Below are 18,703 nucleotides of genomic sequence, written 5' to 3' on the forward strand. Positions count from 1 at the left end.
TACCAACACCCTCAAAGCTGCCAAGACCCGTTCCGGTAAAGCGGCGGTTTATTTTCTTTCCTGTCAACCCCGGCTCGGCTGGCGCCGCCATTTCCTTCTCCCGACCTTAAAATTCCCGTCCCCCGATAGTCGACGAAACCTTCCCCCGACCAGCCACTACTCCCCATCTTTACGTATTCAATCCTCAAGGACCGTATCTCCTCACTTCAGTCACGATGCTGGCTGCTCGTACCTTCGTTGCGCCCCTTCGGCAACAGTGCGTGCGCGGGGCCCCGCGTGCCGCCGCTGTCTCCCAATTCCAGGTGCGCGCAATTCGCCTTGCTTGTCCCGCGATCCGCCTGACGAGGCCCATGCACGAAGCCTCGAGGGGCCATGGCAGGATAGCCATTGAAGTAAAGCCACAGGCTAACAGCCGATCAGAACTCCAGATTTTACTCGAGCGAGCGTGTCGCCAAGTTCCACGGTGTCAAGGACTCCAACGTATGCCGTCCCAATCTTCCTCCGTTATTATCCGGCCCATAATTATTTCCGCGCAAAGACCTCGGCTGTGTTGGTTCTGGGCACCCGACTTCAACACTAGACTGTCCTCTGCCCTCAACTTGCAAGGTTGATTGGGAATGTCCATGTGAAGAAACAAGGTGCTCTGGCGAAAACTAGTGTTGTCTGTTTGGTCTGCGTGGTGGTTCAAAATCACTCAACTGGCGCAACTGTTTGGATAGCATCAATTGACTGACCTGCTGTGTTACAGGGCAACTACCCGGTCAGCTTGATTGAGGGGGACGGCATCGGTCCCGAGATTTCCCAAGCTGTCAAGGACATCTTCGCCGCAGCCAAGGCCCCTGTCACTTGGGAGCCCGTCGATGTCACCCCCATTCTCAAGGACGGCAAGACTGCCATCCCCGATGCCGCCATCGAGAGCATCAAGCGCAACAAGGTCGCCCTCAAGGGACCCCTCGCCGTACGTTGAACAAGAGTTCCCGCAAATATGGCTCGTACCTCTAATACGTGGTGCTTTTAGACCCCCATTGGCAAGGGCCATGTCTCCCTGAACCTTACTCTCCGACGTACCTTCAACCTTTTTGCCAATTTGCGCCCCTGCCGCTCTGTCGCTGGCTACAAGACCCCCTACGACAACGTCGACACTGTCCTGATCCGCGAGAACACTGAGGGTGAATACTCGGGCATTGAGCACGTCGTTGTTGATGGCGTCGTCCAGTCCATCAAGCTCATCACCCGTGAAGCTTCTGAGCGCGTCCTGCGCTTCGCCTTCCAGCAGGCCCAGGAGATTGGCCGCAAGAAGGTCCGCGTCGTCCACAAGGCCACCATCATGAAGATGTCGGATGGTCTCTTCTTGAAGACCGGCCGCGAGGTCGCCAAGGACTACCCTGACATCGAGTTCGACGCCGAGCTTCTTGACAACACCTGCCTGAAGATGGTTACCGACCCCCTCCCCTACAACGACAAGGTCCTCGTCATGCCCAACCTGTACGGTGACATTCTCTCGGACATGTGCGCCGGTCTGATCGGTGGTCTCGGCCTTACCCCCTCGGGCAACATCGGTGACGAGTGCTCTATCTTCGAGGCCGTCCACGGTTCCGCCCCCGATATCGCCGGCAAGGGTCTGGCCAACCCTACTGCTCTGCTCCTGAGCTCCATGATGATGCTGCGTCATATGAGCCTGGGCGAGTACGCTGACAGAATCGAGAAGGCTGCTTTTGATACCCTTGCGGAAGGAAAGGCCCTGACTGGCGACTTGGGCGGCAAGGCTAAGACCCACGAGTTTGCTGGCGCCATCATTTCTAAGCTGTAGATAGCTACCTGTAGACTGTACGATCTTAGAGATGACGGGTTCTTCTTTCCTTTGCGTTAGCCATAGTCGTTGAATGAGTTGATGAACTCCCAAGCTGGTTTTTTTTTGTCGTTTTTTGCGTTTGTTTCCCCGCGAGTGATGCAAAAAGGTTGGACGAGAATGGAACCCTCTTTGAGCGACTGGCAGCATTGAAAGCGGTATGGCGGCAACAGGTGTAATTAATCAATTGGACCGTGTTAGTCAAAATATCTAACACATGCTCTGCTTCTGAGGGTGCTGTGAGGCCTGGGCCTTTGCAGGCGCTTTGTTTTTTGGCTGAATCACTCAATTCTCAAAGATTTATACAGGGTGTTGACATCCTGAGGAAAAGCCAAGAATCTTGAGTGATCTAAGAACAAGCAAATCAAGCACTAATCCTCAGCCCCCTCCTCTAGGTATCGTTCTGCTTTGGCATATTCTGCCCCCTAAAACTTGACTTGCTTGGCATACAATGGCACCGCAGCTACATCCCAGTCACGTCTGCAAGGCGTCAGGGACTCAAAGGGGCGATGGAGTGACCGCCTATCTACCTACTTACCTGTTGCCTATTAGCAACAACATTTATCTGGTACTTATACTATAACTTCTTGCTTACGTACATTACTGTCCTATATTTGCCACTTCTAGATCCCTGTTTCTGCCAGTACACTATACCTGCTACAGCGGCCGCGATACTCCTTACCGTTAGCCCGATAATTAGCTTTATCCTGATCCCGCCAGTGGATACGGTACTTGCCAACCGCCACAAATCAGCTGTCAGGCAACCAGTGAGACCTTGCTCAGCAAGGACGCTCTATTGACTGCCGCAGATCCGTAGCGTTGGCTATTGGATGGGTCCTGGTTCCAGAACGTGACTCATGAACCAAAGACATGGGTGTGGCATTTATCATGCTTGTTGTATGATCTTGCCAACCGCATGACAAAAAAGATAGCACACCTAAAGTACTTTCTCACACCGCATCTACCCTAAGACTATTAACAAGTGTTTTTTCTTATACTAACACAGCCACAAGACGCAGTTAGGATATAGGGAAAATATATTTAATAGTGGGTAGAACGTACTAGTATTAAGTATGGCTATTTTATATAGGTATATCTATATATTTAGTGCTGTGCTATTTATAATAGTGCTGGGAGTGTTTAGGTGTGCCATCTTTTTTGTCATGCGGGTGCTTGCATCCTCTTTCTCTAATAAAAAAACCTCTAGTTGCGCTCACCAATAAGCTGGTCTGCGCTACCTGTACACTACTTTACGAGGTCAACAGCACTGACAAACTTATTCTTCAAGAACACATAGGTGAGCTGCAGGTATTAAGAACAGCAACAGCTTGGCTCAAGAGACTTTAAGCCTCCTGCGTACCTATTTGTATGCTTTCTTAGATTGATCTACATGGAAGTAGTGTGGTTATAACCAGCAACAAGTCACGGCAATTCACAGACATAATTCATGGGACCCCGATACTACCAACATACATTTCTGCGGTATAGAGCAATCGGACGTATACTACTACTACTTCGTAGTGTATCCGTACATTACTCCTCACTTTGCAAGCTCGGAAAACGCGTTCTATCGTCAACGTCTGTGACCTACCGTATACTCGACTAGCATGACTTCCACTTCTATTCAGGTTGACCTATGAAGTATCTGAGTTAACATCTGAGCCTCGTTTTCTGTTGCTATGCTAGCTTTTTCTGATAACCGCCTTACTTATTTACTCATTGTTGTTAGCCCCGATTGAAGTGGAAGTCTGGCACACGGGTTGCAGAAAAAAGTGCACACTATTAACAAGTAGGTAGGTCAAATGCCCCAGCAACTTAAAGAGATTATCAAAAGAGAGGGCAAAGTAACACCAAATTGATAGATAATGTTATAAGCATTTAAAATCGCTTAGATATCAATGTTTAGATTCTCATGGTTCTATTCATAGGGGTAGAGAAAGCAAGCATTTGGTGTGGTTAGGCTAAAGTGTGCACTTTTTTTTTGTAACCCGCGTGTCTGGTTAGTCGAGTGTATCCGGTATTGCCCGTGTACATGTATAGATACCTGTGGGGACCAGTACCAGGGGTAGGGAGAGGACAGGGAACGCGGCACAGGGTACCAGCGCTTCAAGGCAGGTGGCGTCGATGTACACGATAACAAACGTGGGAAGAGCCTTATGTAACGAATATGCGTATCTGATATCTACGTAGCAGTTTATAGTGATAAACTTTGGTATACGAATACGTCTACCGCCTCCTTTCCTCCACCGCAACCCCGCCGCCCTAAAATGTGGCTCGCTGACCTATCCCTATCGCATCTATTCGGTAGCTCCAAAGTTGGTGGTCGTTTGGCATTGCCCTTGTGTCAGGTTTGTTAAATATGGAACTGTCATTCGACTTCATTTGAACGAACAGGTGAAGATGCTGGTGCAGGTAAGTGGTGTATGAATCGTACTGACCATGAGGAAACCACGAACAATCCACCACTTCCGGGTCCAAATGTCCCCTTGTCTATCTCTGTTTCAATGCACGGAATTCGGAACTGATGGTGGGGTGCCGCCGACCAAGTCAGTGACCGTCATTCTTACTCCGCTATGAGTATCCCATCATCCTAGTCACGCAATAGACCTAGGTAGTGTAGTATCCTGCCACAATTACGGAGTCAATGGAGCGACATTACGCTTCAGCTGCTGCAAGAACGCGCGCCTCGTCTCAGTATACATGTGCCGGGACTCCATCCGCCCCACTGGTCAACCTAACGTAAACTAGTGTCTGGAATAGAACGTCTTCGTTTCCTCATGGGTCACCGCTTGGCTCCATCATCGTTAACATTTGGTTTGTCCATTGCGGGACGCGTATGCGTGGCAGGTGGATGGCTGCAGGGTGGCCTCGAGCAGTCCATGTGCTTCATATGGGTTGAGCATCTCGTGCTGGTGGCGAACTGGAAGGATAACCGGGACGGCAGCTTCGGTATCCGTACCTACTATATGAATGAAGCTATGACCGCTCGAACATTTGCCGTTCGTTCCATGCGATCACGTATCTAGCGTGAGAGCACTCGACATGCCTTGCCAATCCGTCCGCATAATGGGGCGATCTGGAGCGAGGATGGGGTTATCGGTACACGAGTACACGGCTTATGGGAACAGTAGTCCACCCTTGCGAGCACTATGGTTTTTCCCGAAGACAATGTCAGTTCCTGAGGTAGTATCTGCCCAGCGTACAAGATTTCATGTCTTGCATCCTGTCTATAGAGCCCTCACACGACAGGATCCCAGTTGCCATGAGTTCCCTTGACAATACCTTCGATCTCCGAAGTCACCCATCCACCATAAAAGTCGCCTGGCTGAGGCTGAACGGCTTCGCCATCGACGAAGCAATCCCACGGATCAGCGTAGAACGAAAAATGTCCCTTGATCGCTTCAAAAGTTGGCGTCGGAGACTCGTATGACCAGATACGGTTGAGCACGATCTCTGGCTTCCCGGTAGATAATGATCCTGGCGCCGTGATGGAGTAGTAGGTTGCGGCACCTTTCCACTCACAGAACGTGGTTCTAGGCATCCGTTCCAATGGAACTCTGACCGAAGCCGGCGGAAAATAATACGCTATTGCTGATGTTAGAAACGACAGTCGCGGTTGTTTGTACCTATCCAAACCAACGCTGGAAGACGAACTAGGCGGATGATGAGTTTCTAGCACCATGTAGGCATCTCTGGTGTCTGCTATCACTTGGCCGTTCCAGAGGATCTGCAAACGCCGAGATACCTTTTCCAGCAAGGGCGGCCGGGGAAACGACTGTACATTCATCTTTATGTGCGCAGCCATTGTTGAAATTCGTAGTTTGTTGTCCTCGAACAAACCTTGTTCACGGGGATCCAAAGGATTGCTATTGCACGTTAAACCAGAAGTAACAATACCCATCCAGAGGGCACCATGCATTTCAGAACCGAAATAGGTAATACAGTGCTCCAGTATCTAGCATAATCTCGGTGTCAACCTAGCCGGGTTGCTGCTTGGAAGCATCATAGACTGTGGCACACCAAAGGCCCCGATACTGAGGCACTAGTGACAGATGCCTTCAGAGAGCCCCTCTCCTCCCCCATCTTCTCAACAATTAAGGTTTGCGCCCACCATGCTGACACACTACCTAAGACTTAACACATGCTAGAGCACCTACCCGGAGGCATTAGTCAGCCTTTGGATATGCTAAATGCTGATACCTAGTGTGTGGCTCTTCAGTGTATCCCTCCTAAGATCAGGAAGCTTTCGAGTCAATCCTACATGACGCTGACAGCGATCTGAATCAATACATCCGCTCGCTTCTTTTCCATCAAATTTTTTTTTTAAGACTGAAGCGATCGGAGTGTCCAGAACCAGCCCCATTCAGCCGCGAAGTCCTCAAGACCTCCTAGGCCAGAATGGTCGACCATTGTAGTGGGTCCGAGTTGCGAAAGTCTGTCCATGGCCACTGGTGCCGGAGGAACCAGCGGGTGGCTAAGTTTAGCAACGCGACGCAACGAATGAATGCGGCGGAGTACTCCGTAGTGTTGAGGGACCTGTCAAGACGGACAAGATGACAGGCATTCCCCGCCACTTTCGCAATCATCCATCAGCCGTCAGCCAACTCAGCGATGTCCGGGCACGCTGAAGACGTGAAGAGGAGGACCGGTGACTTGGCGGGTATCCCCTCAACATCAAAGAGCATCCACTCCTGTCATTAGAGGTAGTGGTGGCCGCCAACCTATTACCTTTCGTGGTTGCCATCCGTCGAGATTGCGGTCGCCGTCGAAGAGGGTACATAATTCATCTCGGAACGAGTGTCCGGAGCGGCACTGAATTGAGGTTTGCCTAGAATTGTAGCCGAGTCGGTTGTACGGATATTTGTACGCATATTCCTCCCTAGTCTGTCTGGTTCCATAGGTATTAGATAGAGTGTGTATGGAAGACACCCGGAACGAGAGAAAGGAGTGCCCCTGAAAGATGCGCTGGCTCCGTCTGGCATGTTGCGCCAGGCGTGTTTCCGTTCCGTGGCTCCCGTGTTTCCTGTTTAGGTCATCCACCACCACCCACCAATACGGCTACCAGAGACTTTGTTTTGTTTTTGACACAAGCTCGTTTACCTGACGAGAGGTGGAAGAGGCGAATTGCTCGACGAGACGCTGGCTTTTGCTTGGGTGGTCAGAGGCGGACGCGAGGCAAATTCCAATGTCAAACCCTCAAGAGGACAGGGAGAAAGGAAGGGAGCAGGGAGGAGCGGTGCGACCACGAGAGAGGTATCTATCTAGGTACCTGGGTAGGTATGCATCAACAAGGTAGGTGGCTTTGAACCTCAGAATCATGTCCCACAATCTCCATCGTCTGTGGAAGGAATCCGAGCCAGTGAAACCGCTGAGCCATACTACACTATCACTTCAGTCGAGCAAATCCACCAATGACTCTCTGCTTGCTACAAAGTATCCATCTCCTTGCATCCACCTTTCAACCTGACTCAACCTTCCTTCCTGAGGTTTGGGCATTGCTGAGTGAGCCATGCACGTGCTAAGGCGTATGAAGTACCTGAGGAGGTAGGTACTTATTTCTGGCAGGTCCGCCCGTTCCAATCTGGACGCGTCCCTCGCCCCTGAGAATGAGACTGCGTGATCGCCCCACCAGCTTCGGAAGAAGTAGTAGTGTAATGTACTTCCAGGCCCAGACGTGTTCTCCTGCAGCACTACCACACCAAACAAAGTACGGAGTATCCGTACACTTGCTATGTACCTACTCCTGAATCTCACCCTTGCTTTCGCCCCATGGGCCCCTATCCTCGCCCTTGGGGGCTTGGGGCTTAGGACAGCATGCCTGAGGCATCAACTGCTGTTGCGTCCCTCCTCTAAGCTTCCAAGGGGTAACGGGAGCCAAGGGCCAGCGTGTTCTCAAGTTACAAAAGAGGCCACATTGCCTGCTTCCCATCCCCCATTTTGAAAACCACATTGCCCCAGGACAAACCCAAAGAACACTCTGTTCTTTCCATTGCACCCACGCATCCAAGCATCTCCAGCCTATTCCACAGCGCTGGTGCCTTGCTTTGGTGACTCATTTAGCACAGTCTGACTCATCCACGGAGTCAATACAGCCCCATCATGCCTTCTACTTAGCACGGCTGCCTTGGCTACATCTTTGTTCTATTGAGGAATTAGGACGGCACCTCAATATTGCATAATCCTATCCACCATTCCCCGAATTCAACCCCCGGATCTGTCACCCCACCCGAGGGAGCACGACTACATCTTCCCCCAAGACCTCCTATCAACTCAACTCGAGAGCTGGATGCGAGAGTGAAATCTGCAGACAGTAATTTTTCAACGGTCGCACATCCATACCCTCACACAATGGATTCCTGGGAACAAACATCACCAATGATCAAGTTTGAGGACTCACCGGCGGAGTCATTCGTATCGACACCCGGCGAGCTCTACCCTTCGCTGTTCGGTGATGCGAACTCGGCTCCTGACAACACGGTCGATCCTTCAGACATGATGACACCCCCTTCCTTCAACGACGACGATGACGCCGGCGTATCAGCGTCCCCCTCGACGACTCCTGCCCCTCCGGGAACCGGATCTGCCTCCCCAGATAAGAAACAAACTAAGAAAAGAAAATCATGGGGCCAGGTTCTCCCTGAGCCTAAGACAAATCTCCCCCCCAGGTAAATCAATATCCCCACTTGTGCCAACCTCTTTCAAGGCTAACAAAGTTGATCAGAAAACGTGCAAAGACGGAGGACGAAAAAGAGCAACGCCGTGTGGAGCGTGTACTCCGCAATCGTCGCGCTGCTCAGTCATCTCGTGAACGAAAGCGTCTTGAGGTGGAGGCTCTTGAGCGACGGAACAAAGAGCTTGAATCGGCTCTTCAGAACGTCACAAAGGCAAATCAGCTTCTAGTCGAGGAACTGAACAAGTTCCGTCGTGACTCGGGAATGTTGACTCGGTCTTCATCCCCTCTTGACCCTCTTAACGGCAACTCTGTCACTCTGTCTCAGGAGCTTTTCAGTCCCCAAGACGGCCACCAACCTTCGATGGCCGAGACAAAGTCTCTAGTCGATAACTTAATGACTTCGTCTCAACCCAATGCCACTGTCAATCCCGCTTCACTATCCCCGGAGCTTTCGCCTATTCCCGAGAGCACGAAGACGAATGTCGCGGAGCAGCAAATGGCCGAGACCTCTATTGCGAAGTCTACCTCTGACCTGACACAACGTCCTGCAGCGATGTTGTGCGACCTGCAGTGTCATCTGTCGGAGGAGCTTCCGCAATCATGGCTGGCCTCTCAAACCCCTCTGCATCCGACGTTGGCCTTCTATCTGCAGCTTCAGACGCTGTTACTCGGTTCGGCGGTGATCCTTTCAGTATGTCAACGGCCCTTGACGCAGATCGCTATGTCCTTGAAAGCGGGATTCTCTCTTCCCCCAACTCCCTCGATTACGAAAACGATTATCTGGCTGGTGACTCTTCCACCTTCTTCCAGGACCCGTTCGACATCAATGAGTTCCTTCACGATGAGGTCAACGGCACAGCCGTCGCAGCGGACCCGGAATTCGGCGGCGATCTTGCCAACTCTGAGACTCAGGTCTCTTCAGAGAATCCTAACCTGCAGCCCCAATCTGGCGCGTCCACTTATGGATGCGACGATGGAGGCATTGCGGTTGGTGTCTGAAGGATGTGATGATCGGGTTGAGGGATTGGCAACTGAACATACGGCGCAGCGCGACAGCTCCCATCGGCCACATACTTGGCTGGCTGGCGCGCCGTTACCCTCCAAGGAGGTTCTCATGACGTTACTCTGGGCTCTGAGGGTCGAAGAACGAAAGATGATCCTCGGAGGCTTACTCCCAAATAATACCGTGTCTCCCAACCCGACGGACAGCACTTCAGCACCGCCCAAAAACATTGTGATTACTGTGTCTTCCAAGAGGAAGCGAGCAGAGGACGATACAAATGGATCAGGGAAGCGTTTTCAACTAGCATGATTAAGGGCCTAGGAAAACGGTGTATCACGGCATGAAGATCATGTCCAGTGAGATTCGAGGCATGGCTTGAATATGTAACATTGTATCTTGTTGAATGAATAGTCGCCAAGCGACCAATGACCACTACCCTACCACTGCCCTTTGTGACCGCTTTCACTTGCTCGGTATCTGGATGGTTGCATCGCGACATACGTTGCGTGATGCGATTTTGGCAATGGCAGGATGGGCAACCCTCTACTAATGGTCGTTGCGAAAAGACGTGGGGAACTCCATACATGCATGCCCTTACTCCAATGTAATTTGTGCCGGGTCCAGAGTCATCATTGCTACCCAAACTTATCCCACTGCAAACGCTCTTAAACTGAGCCCTTTATTACCACAGTCCATCCATCTCTGCCATGGCTGCTTCTTCATCGGCAAAATCGTCCGTGACGGACTTCACACCTGGCGCCTGCCGAGACTGTGCCTGTGCCTGTGCCTGAGACGCAGCTTCCGCCTCGGCCATCAGTGCGTCGAGATCGTCGTCCTCAGGTTCTTCGATAGGCCGCTTCGATCGTTCTTGTTCCCGCCGTCCGACCGGCACCAGAGGTGTTGCTCCATAGATATCATGATCATCTGGCATGTATCCTCCTTCTGGTGTTATTGGACGCTGTTCCTCTGTGCCCATTGTTACGGCGGGCGCCAAGGGCGTCATGTCTTTTTTCTGGCCCGTCGACTCGTTACCTTTTTCCATCTTGTCGTCGTCTTCCTCCCAAGGTTTAGGTTTGCCCTCGTTGATCCAATCCATGCGTTTAAGGGCAATTTGCTTCTTATGCCCGGCCTTTTCGACCATGGCTAGAGCATCAAGAAATTTGGCTTTTGGGAAGAGATCGTCAAGCCAGAGCTGATAAAAAGCCAGAAGACGAGCTGCATCAGAAAACTGGGAATAAACATGTCAGTATTTTATGGGCATGCAACGCTAGTTATGACGCTTACTTCATGTCCCCTGCCCTTGAATCTGAGGTTCGTGGCGCGTTTCCGAAGCTTGGGTATTCCGTTCTCGGATAGCAGTCTGGTCTGGTTGTCAGTTGTGGGGGGTACAGGTAAAAGCGTGAGTGAGCAACTCACCGAGTCTCGTCCAACTTCACTCGGGGTACTCTCACTCGCTTTGCTACCTCGACCTCTTCGTCAAGCCCCAGGGCTTCTGCCTTCTTCCTCTTGTTTCTGCTGTTGCCATCTCTTACTTCAGGTGGTGGGGACTGAAAGGGGTCATCAAAATCATCGACATTGTAGTTATCGAGATCGTCATGATGGAGACTTGTTTTGGGGTCCATATCAGGAGCCTCGTTGCGTTGTGAATACCAAAATATCGCTGAACATGCGACGCGACATGTGAATTAGGCACGCGTCTTTCAATTAAGCTGATACGACGCGCTGGTGACTAAAGCCACGCTGAACAGGGTGGGGCAAAAAGCCACATCATTATGGCCTGTGCGTATCCTCCTGATTTGGTGCCTCAGGTATTTTCGTAGTTCAGTCCTAGCCAGCACCCATCTGTATCCAAATCAACGTCCATTTGGAACGTTAAAAGCTCCCAGTACCCGATCATTGACGCAATTGGGTCACGAATTGCCGTCTGCTACAATGGCTACCGCGCAAGCCCAGACATTCGCTCCGACCAAGGTCGTCAAGAGCGACTACCCCGTACGTTATCCCTGTTGTGGCATACGTTCTTTAGAACGGCAGGCCTTGGCTAACGACTCTCCATGCAAAGCTCATTGACAATGACCCGTACAGTCCAATCTACCCCGTCGCGTCGTTTGCTTATGACTTGAAACACTAATGATCATCACCGGCCTTTAGTCATTTTAAGAGAGTCATCGGGTATGCCCGACCTTCGGATTACCTCCACGGAGCCGTAGCTGCCGCCTTCGGCCCGGCTGCTCTCCTTGCCCTCGAGAAATTCGCTCCTTCCCATGTTGGCAAAGGAGGTATGGCCCAGGCCATGCGACTGGCTGGTGCTGTTGGCTTGGCTGGAGGTTTCCTGTACTTCTACCAGCGCTCAAGCTGTAAGTGATGCCTACATACGGTGGCGCCGGCGGAGGGTGGCTGTTGGGCGCAAAATGCTGACTCAATGATTGACAGTACGATTCTACGGAGCCACCGAGAATGCACGCGAGGTTGAGATGGACATGAAAGAGATGGTAGCAAAGGTCAAGGCTGGTGAGCCTCTCTACGGAGAGAGCAGGCTTACACCCCACATGCAAGGTATTGCGGCACGGCAGTCAAGATATTCGGCCTTGTTCATGGGTGTCGTGCCCTGGTTCAATTTTGTCAATCATAGCCAGCATGGCATCGATACAGCCAAATACTATCAGCAGGCTGAGAGGGAGCTTGAGGCTGAGCGTTTGCAAAAGGGCAGCTCATAATCTTCTGTGTTATCACCAGCATTGGGCAGGGATAAACTCGGCAAGCTGTATGTACTATAACTTTGACGAGTAAGCGGTGGGCCATGACTGATTACCCATTTATCTGAAGCCGGTCTTGTCTGATTTATTTCCCGGTTTTCCCGTTGCGCTGAGCATTTCCGCTGCCCTTGAGAATTGTCCGCTTGGCCGGTGTCAAGAAGCTACACGTCTCTAATTGATAACATAGCTGGGATTTCCTAGCTATTGAAAACGATCACTACTCAACCTCCAAAACTGAAACGGAAGGACCGGGCGTCCTGGGGATGTTTGAATGTGACCACTCGCGATGGCAACTGCTCCTCAGTTTCTGAGCGCAGCTTTGCAATCCTAAAACCCTCTTGTTGTAGCCTTCGGCTGGGGCCTATGGCCTTGTATTGTGTGTGTGTGTAGAGCTTCGGCCAATGGCGACTTCCACTCCAGCGGCCGGCCGGCCTGCCGTCGTTCGTGTGTGGATCCAGGCCACGGTTGACGTGAAGTCAGATTCAGCAGTTTCTCTGCGTTGTTGGGTATTCTATACCATAGTAACAGTTTTTGATCTGATACAGGTTAGAGGTGCCCCGTATCGGGTTTTATGTGCCGTGATTATGTATCCGGCGAGCTGCACGAGACCGCCTTATGGAGATATAGAGCGACTATATCCATCAATAATAGCCTTCGGCCGTGCGGATGGCATTCACTGTCCGTCATCGTGCTATGTAGAACCTACAGCAGCTAAAGACCAGGTACTGTAGAAGAGCAGGGGACGTGAATGCTGTTTCTTCAAATAACAGCAGCATGTTGAAAACAGCCCCACCGTTGGATACTTTGACGAGTTTAAAAGCATGCTTCATAACCCCTTGTGTGCACTTGAGGAGTTCCGAAACCAATGCAGCTTGCAGGTCCGAGTTGACGCATTCTTCCACTGATACCGTACTGCTGCTTGCTAGTCTTGGATAAGATAAGCCGCTTCCGGAACCTCCCAGGGCTGGCTATTGTCAAAGTTCAGTTTGAGCTACCGCTGGTATGTTGGTTATTACCCAGTAAGTGCCCATCGCCAGCAGCCATCCCTTTCTTGGCTACAGATGGTCAGCCCAAAGCTGTGCTGCTAAGCACCATCTGACTATTACCGGAGTAGTCCAAACCTCCCTCTTTCAGGAATGGTGGCTGACTGACCATCGGGTTGTTGAAGACCTCGAGGACCCCAAGCTGACAAGCTGATGAGGATGTCTTCCAGTGCTAGACCTTACTACCACAACAGTGACCCTTCAGTGCAAATATCACTCAGCTGACTCAACACCAGTAGCGAGCATCTTCAACAACTGGTTCGCTCTCCGAAGCGACGGGCAGTGTGTACCGGGGCTACCATTGCAAAGTAACAGGGAAGGGCTTTGATGCAGACATCCTGCGGTGTAGTAAAGGCTGCTGAGCTTCGGAAAATGAGACCGGTACATAATAAGGAACCGGCACGCATTGCTACCACAACAGTATCGGCGTTGACGTAGCCCCAACTGCGGTAGCAAGCGGTAAACGACGTCTCATTGAAGGACGGAGGGGTTTACTTATTTATTTTATCACTGTCCATATCATCATCATCATTCTCTGGCATCATTTCTCTACCAGAACCGCCTCCATTGAAAACACGTCTTGATTGTTGTTATAATTCACAATGGCAATGTTACTTTTGTAAACCCACATATCACAATCACCACAACCATGATACTCCACCCACTTACCGAGTAGGTGGACTACTCCGTCTGAAGCGACATAGTCTAAGGGTGGTTTTCTCCCACCGGGTTTATGCCCTCTAAACCAATAGTGTATATAGACAGTGTACATATTGAATATTTAGTGTGCTTGCCGACCTTACGAGGGAACGGCTTGTACCTGCGTCTTCGTAACTTTTGTGGACGACATGTTGGCATTGGCCGCCAAAATTGAAAACACGTGGAACACGAGACGAAAGTCGGGTTTCTTGTCAAAATGGCAGAATGTAAGATCCACAGGCCGATTTTAGCAACTGGATGGATACCTTTAATTATAGTAATAGGGGCTCGCTCATTTAGTGGCTGCTCATCTTGGTGGCGGGGTTGCATTAGGTGATTGGTCAGCCTGATTTGTTTGTTTGGAATACCTACCGTAGTTCGAGGATTGGCAAAATAGTACGGATAATGGCAAGGCAGTAAGTAACCCTTGCTGGTATACGCTTATCCGTCCGTATTAGGGTCAGGGCCAAGGCGCTGTTGGATTTCTTGGTGGGATTGCTTTAACCTAGGCAGTTGCCTAGGTATGGCGCAGCCAAGGACGAGGCCTCGGTCCTCGTTTTTCAGAGCTCACTCACTCTCCTTTTTCCCTCTTCTCTTCCTCCTCGCCCACCTACACACTTCAGTCGCACTCACTCTTTAGGCATCCTCCTAATCGCCTCCTTCTCCTCCTCTGTTCCTTCCACCGACAAAATAAGAACATCATGGATGGCTAAGATTGACTCCGTGTATCGCTCGTTTGTACCTGTTTATACTATTGGGATCTTTCATCTCCATCGTTTGTTACGCCGCCCCTGCATTCTGACCTCATTTCCGTTACGCGCCCAATCAAATCATGACATTCTCGTTACACTCCACCATTCTGGCCTGTTTGGCTGTTTTTTATTTCAGCGGCATAGTAGCCGCCAATGCAGGTGATGTCAATCTTTGTGGTCAATCCGACTGGTGGAACGCGACCGATGTTCCTTATTCATGTGCGTTGCCTTGCATTCGAGAATTGATGCTGCTGGTACCAGGTCTCAGTGCTCATCGAGCCTTAGTACTAACGCTCACGCAGTCAACAACAATGCCTGGGGCAATGACAGCTCGGGATACCAGTGTTTATCCGTCCATGACAGCGGTCGGAGCTTCAGCGTCGCTTACAAATGGACTGGGGACGCATCTCTCGTCAAAGGGTACCCATATATGAAGGCACATCCGACCAGGCTCCCCGTCCAGCTATGGAATGTTACCCAACTGCAGGTCACTGGGAGCTGGCAGACCTTTGTCACTGGCAAGGAAAAGGCCAGCGCTGACGAGCAGGCAAAAGCCTTTGACGATGTCTCCCTATACGCCAATGTCGCCGTTGACATGTTCTTGTCTGACAATCGAGAAAACTCCACCATGGTCGGCGCTCCCATTGAGATCATGATCTGGCCTTGGTGGACACCGACTGTGAAGCCTTTGGGCTGGGGTGAGTCTACGCCAGACAAGGATACTGTCACTATCGACGGCACGCCATTCTCTCTGTATCACGGCTGGAACGATGGAGGACAGCATGTTTTCTCCTGGCTAGCCCACACCAACCTCACCAAAACTGACGCTGACTACGGGCCTTTGCTCCAGTACATCTGGAAAAGAGGTATGCTGTCTGGCGCCCTCTGGCTAGGACAGCTCGAGCTGGGAACAGAGATCAAGCATGCTATGGGGGATATGCATTTCGAGGCTAGTAATTACACCTTGAAAGTCGTACGACATGGTGATCCAGAGGACAGGACATCCACCACCTCGACAACCTCGGCCGCCCTCAGCAGTGCTGCAACTATGACATCACACTTAGTAACTACGACTACTGAGGCCCTTACTACCGCTATTACTACCCCAACTAGCACCAGTATAGCGACACGAATTTTAGGCTTAGAAAGACTAATGTTATGGTGTTTAATAACTATAGTAATACTATTAAGCTAGATATATTATATAGTATTTTTAAAAATAATCTATAATAAAAGTAGTAAGTCTATAGTCTAATATTATATAACTTCTATTAGTAGAAATTTTACTTTATCTATAGTATATATATATATATATATATATATATATATAGTAAGTTCTATATATAAAAAATAAGAAATATATTATAATAAGTAATTTACTTTCTAATTTTATGTTAAAAAGTAGGTTTATAACTACTCTACTTATTAGAATAAATATAACTTTATATAATATATATAATTGTTAAACAAAGTAAAGATATACGTAAATTCACTAGTAAATACATAGTTACCCTATAGTAGATTGCTAGGGAATAAGTAGGGAAATCGCCTTACTTTAATAGTAATTTTACTAATAATATCACTAGGATTAGCCTAGGATTTCCTAACTAAGAAATAAGGGGATTTCCTTACTCTTATAGGATTTTACTATAGTTATATATATAATAATTAATTAACTATTATAATTCTTACTATTTAATAATTAATAGTCTAATATATATATTTATAATAACTATTATATCTATTTACTAAATAAGTATTATTATAATAATTAATAAAAGTAATAATAATAAGATAACTATTTTATAGTTATATAGTAATTAGTTTCTATAACTTAACGCTATCTAAGTAAGTATAAAGTATTATAATCTCTAGAAATATATTAATCTAGAAGTTATAGTAGTACACTAATTAGTCCTTAATATATATCTAAAGAAACTATTAAAGCTATTAGTAATATAATATCTATATATATTAACTATAAATAAGCTTACTACTTAATAAGTAATTACTATAGTTAGAGTAATTATAAAGATATTATAGTATATAACTATATAACTATATATAGTAAGAAGTAAGGCTATTATAGCTATACCTAATAGGCTTATATATAAGTCTAAGTATATAATAATACTAAATAATCTAAGTTTATATAATCTTATATACCTAAATAGCTAGATAAGTTACTATTATAAGGAAATATATAAATATACTACTTACTAAGAGAATATTAAAAATATAGCTAAAGTTAAATCTATATAAGAGGTTAGCCTAGTTACCCTTTATAAGGCTATATATAGTGTATTTTAAGCACTTAGTGCCTAAACTAATTAATCTTTTAGTAATACTAGAATAGTCTATTAACAGGCGTAGTATACTACCTATACTTTTATAATTATTTAGGCACTAAGTAGGTCTTCTAGCTAGACAGGGGCTAGGTTCAAATCCTAACTATTACGCGCTCTCTTTAGTGTAGGCCTTAAGGGGCTAGAGGTTATTAATTAATAGATTAGTTAGCTAGGTATAAATAAGGGGCAGCTTATGTTAGGCTTAGAGGGACTAATATATAGTAGGTAAGCCTAGCGCTAGCTAGGGGTCCCCTAGCTGTTATTACTAGGTGCTAGGCGTCTAGGCCCTTTAGGGTTAATATAACCTTATGCTCTAGCGTATAGTTACTAGCGCTAGTATATATAGGCCTAAAGTAACTTAAGACGCGTTATATTAGAAGGGGGGTAATTATAAGGGGTTAGCCTAGTTACCCTTTATAAGGCTATATATAGTGTATTTTAGGCACTTAGTGCTAAAACTAATTAATCTTTTAGTAATACTAGAATAGTCTATTAATAGGTGTAGCATACTACCTATACCTTAATAAAAAGTTTTAGATATATATAGCTTACTATAATATATAGCTTACTATATAGGTATATTATATAAAGTATAAGCTAATTACTATCTAAATATATTATATTAATAATAATTTAATAGATTAATTAATAGTTATTATATAATATAAATATAAAATAACTAGGTGCTTTTATATTAAGTTAGTAGTAATAGTAGTACTTACTAATCTTTTAAGCTTAGTAAGAGAGGTTAATTTACTAGCCTACTTAAGAAGCTTATAAAGATAATTTACTAATAAGTAGCTAAATCTATAGTAAATCTAGTGTAATTTATAATCTATTAGGTGTTACCTTATAATAGTACTTTTATATAGTTCTAAAAATATCTATATATAGCTTTATCTTTAGGGAATAAGTATAATAATCTTATTCTTAATAAGCTAGTTAGTAAGATTATTAAACTTTATACTATAGTAATTTATATTTAATAAGTAAACAAGAAATAAAGTATTACTTATTATTATATAGAAAATAAGCTTACTAATTAGTATAAGTATATAGATTATACTAAGGGATTTATAATAAATATTACTAGTAAAGTAAATTATTACTTTACTAGTATAAGTAGTATTTAATAAGATCCCCTTAACAAGGTATTTTTTAAAGGTAAAGTATTATTATTAGCTAGCTATAAATACCTTAGCTATACTAGTATTAAGTATAATACCTTAAAATATTAATATTAAGTAGTAGTTATTAAATATAAAGATATTAGTACTTTTTATAGTTATTTTAAGTAGTACCTCTTTATAAAAATTCTTGTAAATAATAATATAAAAAGTTACTTAGTTATAATATATATATATAGTAAGTAATATATTATAGTAAGTAATATATATCTACCTACTTTTCTATTATTTTAATAAAATAATTTAACTATATTATATAAAATTAATTAAAAATATATATTACTATTACTTTTACTAGGTTAGTAATATAGTTAACTATACGTATTTATAAGATATTTAGCTATAGGCACTTCCCTAGGTAGGGCTTAATAGTAGGTATTAGTGTATTATAAG

General features: G+C 46.7%; 6 protein-coding genes across 6 annotated transcripts; 4 read left to right on the forward strand and 2 right to left on the reverse strand.

Annotated features, from left to right (window-relative positions):
• Positions 1 to 215: 215 nt before the first annotated feature.
• Positions 216 to 1,810, forward strand: GLRG_02682 (isocitrate dehydrogenase; the record flags this gene model as incomplete). Its single annotated transcript, XM_008092691.1, has 4 exons — positions 216 to 302; positions 421 to 480; positions 749 to 958; positions 1,019 to 1,810. 4 exons carry the CDS (start codon positions 216 to 218, stop codon positions 1,808 to 1,810), a joined length of 1,149 nt encoding a protein of 382 aa, XP_008090882.1.
• Positions 1,811 to 5,087: 3,277 nt separating this feature from the next.
• On the reverse strand, positions 5,088 to 5,654 carry GLRG_02683 (uncharacterized protein; the record flags this gene model as incomplete). The annotated part of the gene is made up of 2 exons (XM_008092692.1): positions 5,088 to 5,434; positions 5,504 to 5,654. 2 exons carry the CDS (start codon positions 5,652 to 5,654, stop codon positions 5,088 to 5,090), a joined length of 498 nt encoding a protein of 165 aa, XP_008090883.1.
• A 2,543-nt stretch (positions 5,655 to 8,197) lies between these two features.
• Positions 8,198 to 9,521, forward strand: GLRG_02684 (basic region leucine zipper; the record flags this gene model as incomplete). Its single annotated transcript, XM_008092693.1, has 3 exons — positions 8,198 to 8,514; positions 8,571 to 9,080; positions 9,257 to 9,521. The coding sequence occupies 3 exons, from the start codon at positions 8,198 to 8,200 to the stop codon at positions 9,519 to 9,521; spliced, it is 1,092 nt and encodes a 363-aa protein (XP_008090884.1).
• A 686-nt stretch (positions 9,522 to 10,207) lies between these two features.
• GLRG_02685 (replication Fork Protection Component Swi3) lies at positions 10,208 to 11,147 on the reverse strand (the record flags this gene model as incomplete). The annotated part of the gene is made up of 3 exons (XM_008092694.1): positions 10,208 to 10,753; positions 10,810 to 10,885; positions 10,942 to 11,147. 3 exons carry the CDS (start codon positions 11,145 to 11,147, stop codon positions 10,208 to 10,210), a joined length of 828 nt encoding a protein of 275 aa, XP_008090885.1.
• A 310-nt stretch (positions 11,148 to 11,457) lies between these two features.
• GLRG_02686 (NADH-ubiquinone oxidoreductase 21 kDa subunit) lies at positions 11,458 to 12,242 on the forward strand (the record flags this gene model as incomplete). The annotated part of the gene is made up of 4 exons (XM_008092695.1): positions 11,458 to 11,517; positions 11,588 to 11,604; positions 11,677 to 11,882; positions 11,959 to 12,242. The coding sequence occupies 4 exons, from the start codon at positions 11,458 to 11,460 to the stop codon at positions 12,240 to 12,242; spliced, it is 567 nt and encodes a 188-aa protein (XP_008090886.1).
• Positions 12,243 to 14,855: 2,613 nt separating this feature from the next.
• Positions 14,856 to 15,748, forward strand: GLRG_02687 (endoglucanase; the record flags this gene model as incomplete). Its single annotated transcript, XM_008092696.1, has 2 exons — positions 14,856 to 14,994; positions 15,078 to 15,748. Coding segments are annotated over 2 exons (810 nt in total), but the record flags the coding sequence as incomplete, so codon positions are not given.
• Between the last annotated feature and the right edge of the window lie 2,955 nt (positions 15,749 to 18,703).

Source organism: Colletotrichum graminicola (assembly GCF_000149035.1).
Source record: "Colletotrichum graminicola M1.001 genomic scaffold supercont1.5, whole genome shotgun sequence".
In the NCBI taxonomy this organism is placed as follows: Eukaryota; Fungi; Ascomycota; class Sordariomycetes; order Glomerellales; family Glomerellaceae; genus Colletotrichum; species Colletotrichum graminicola.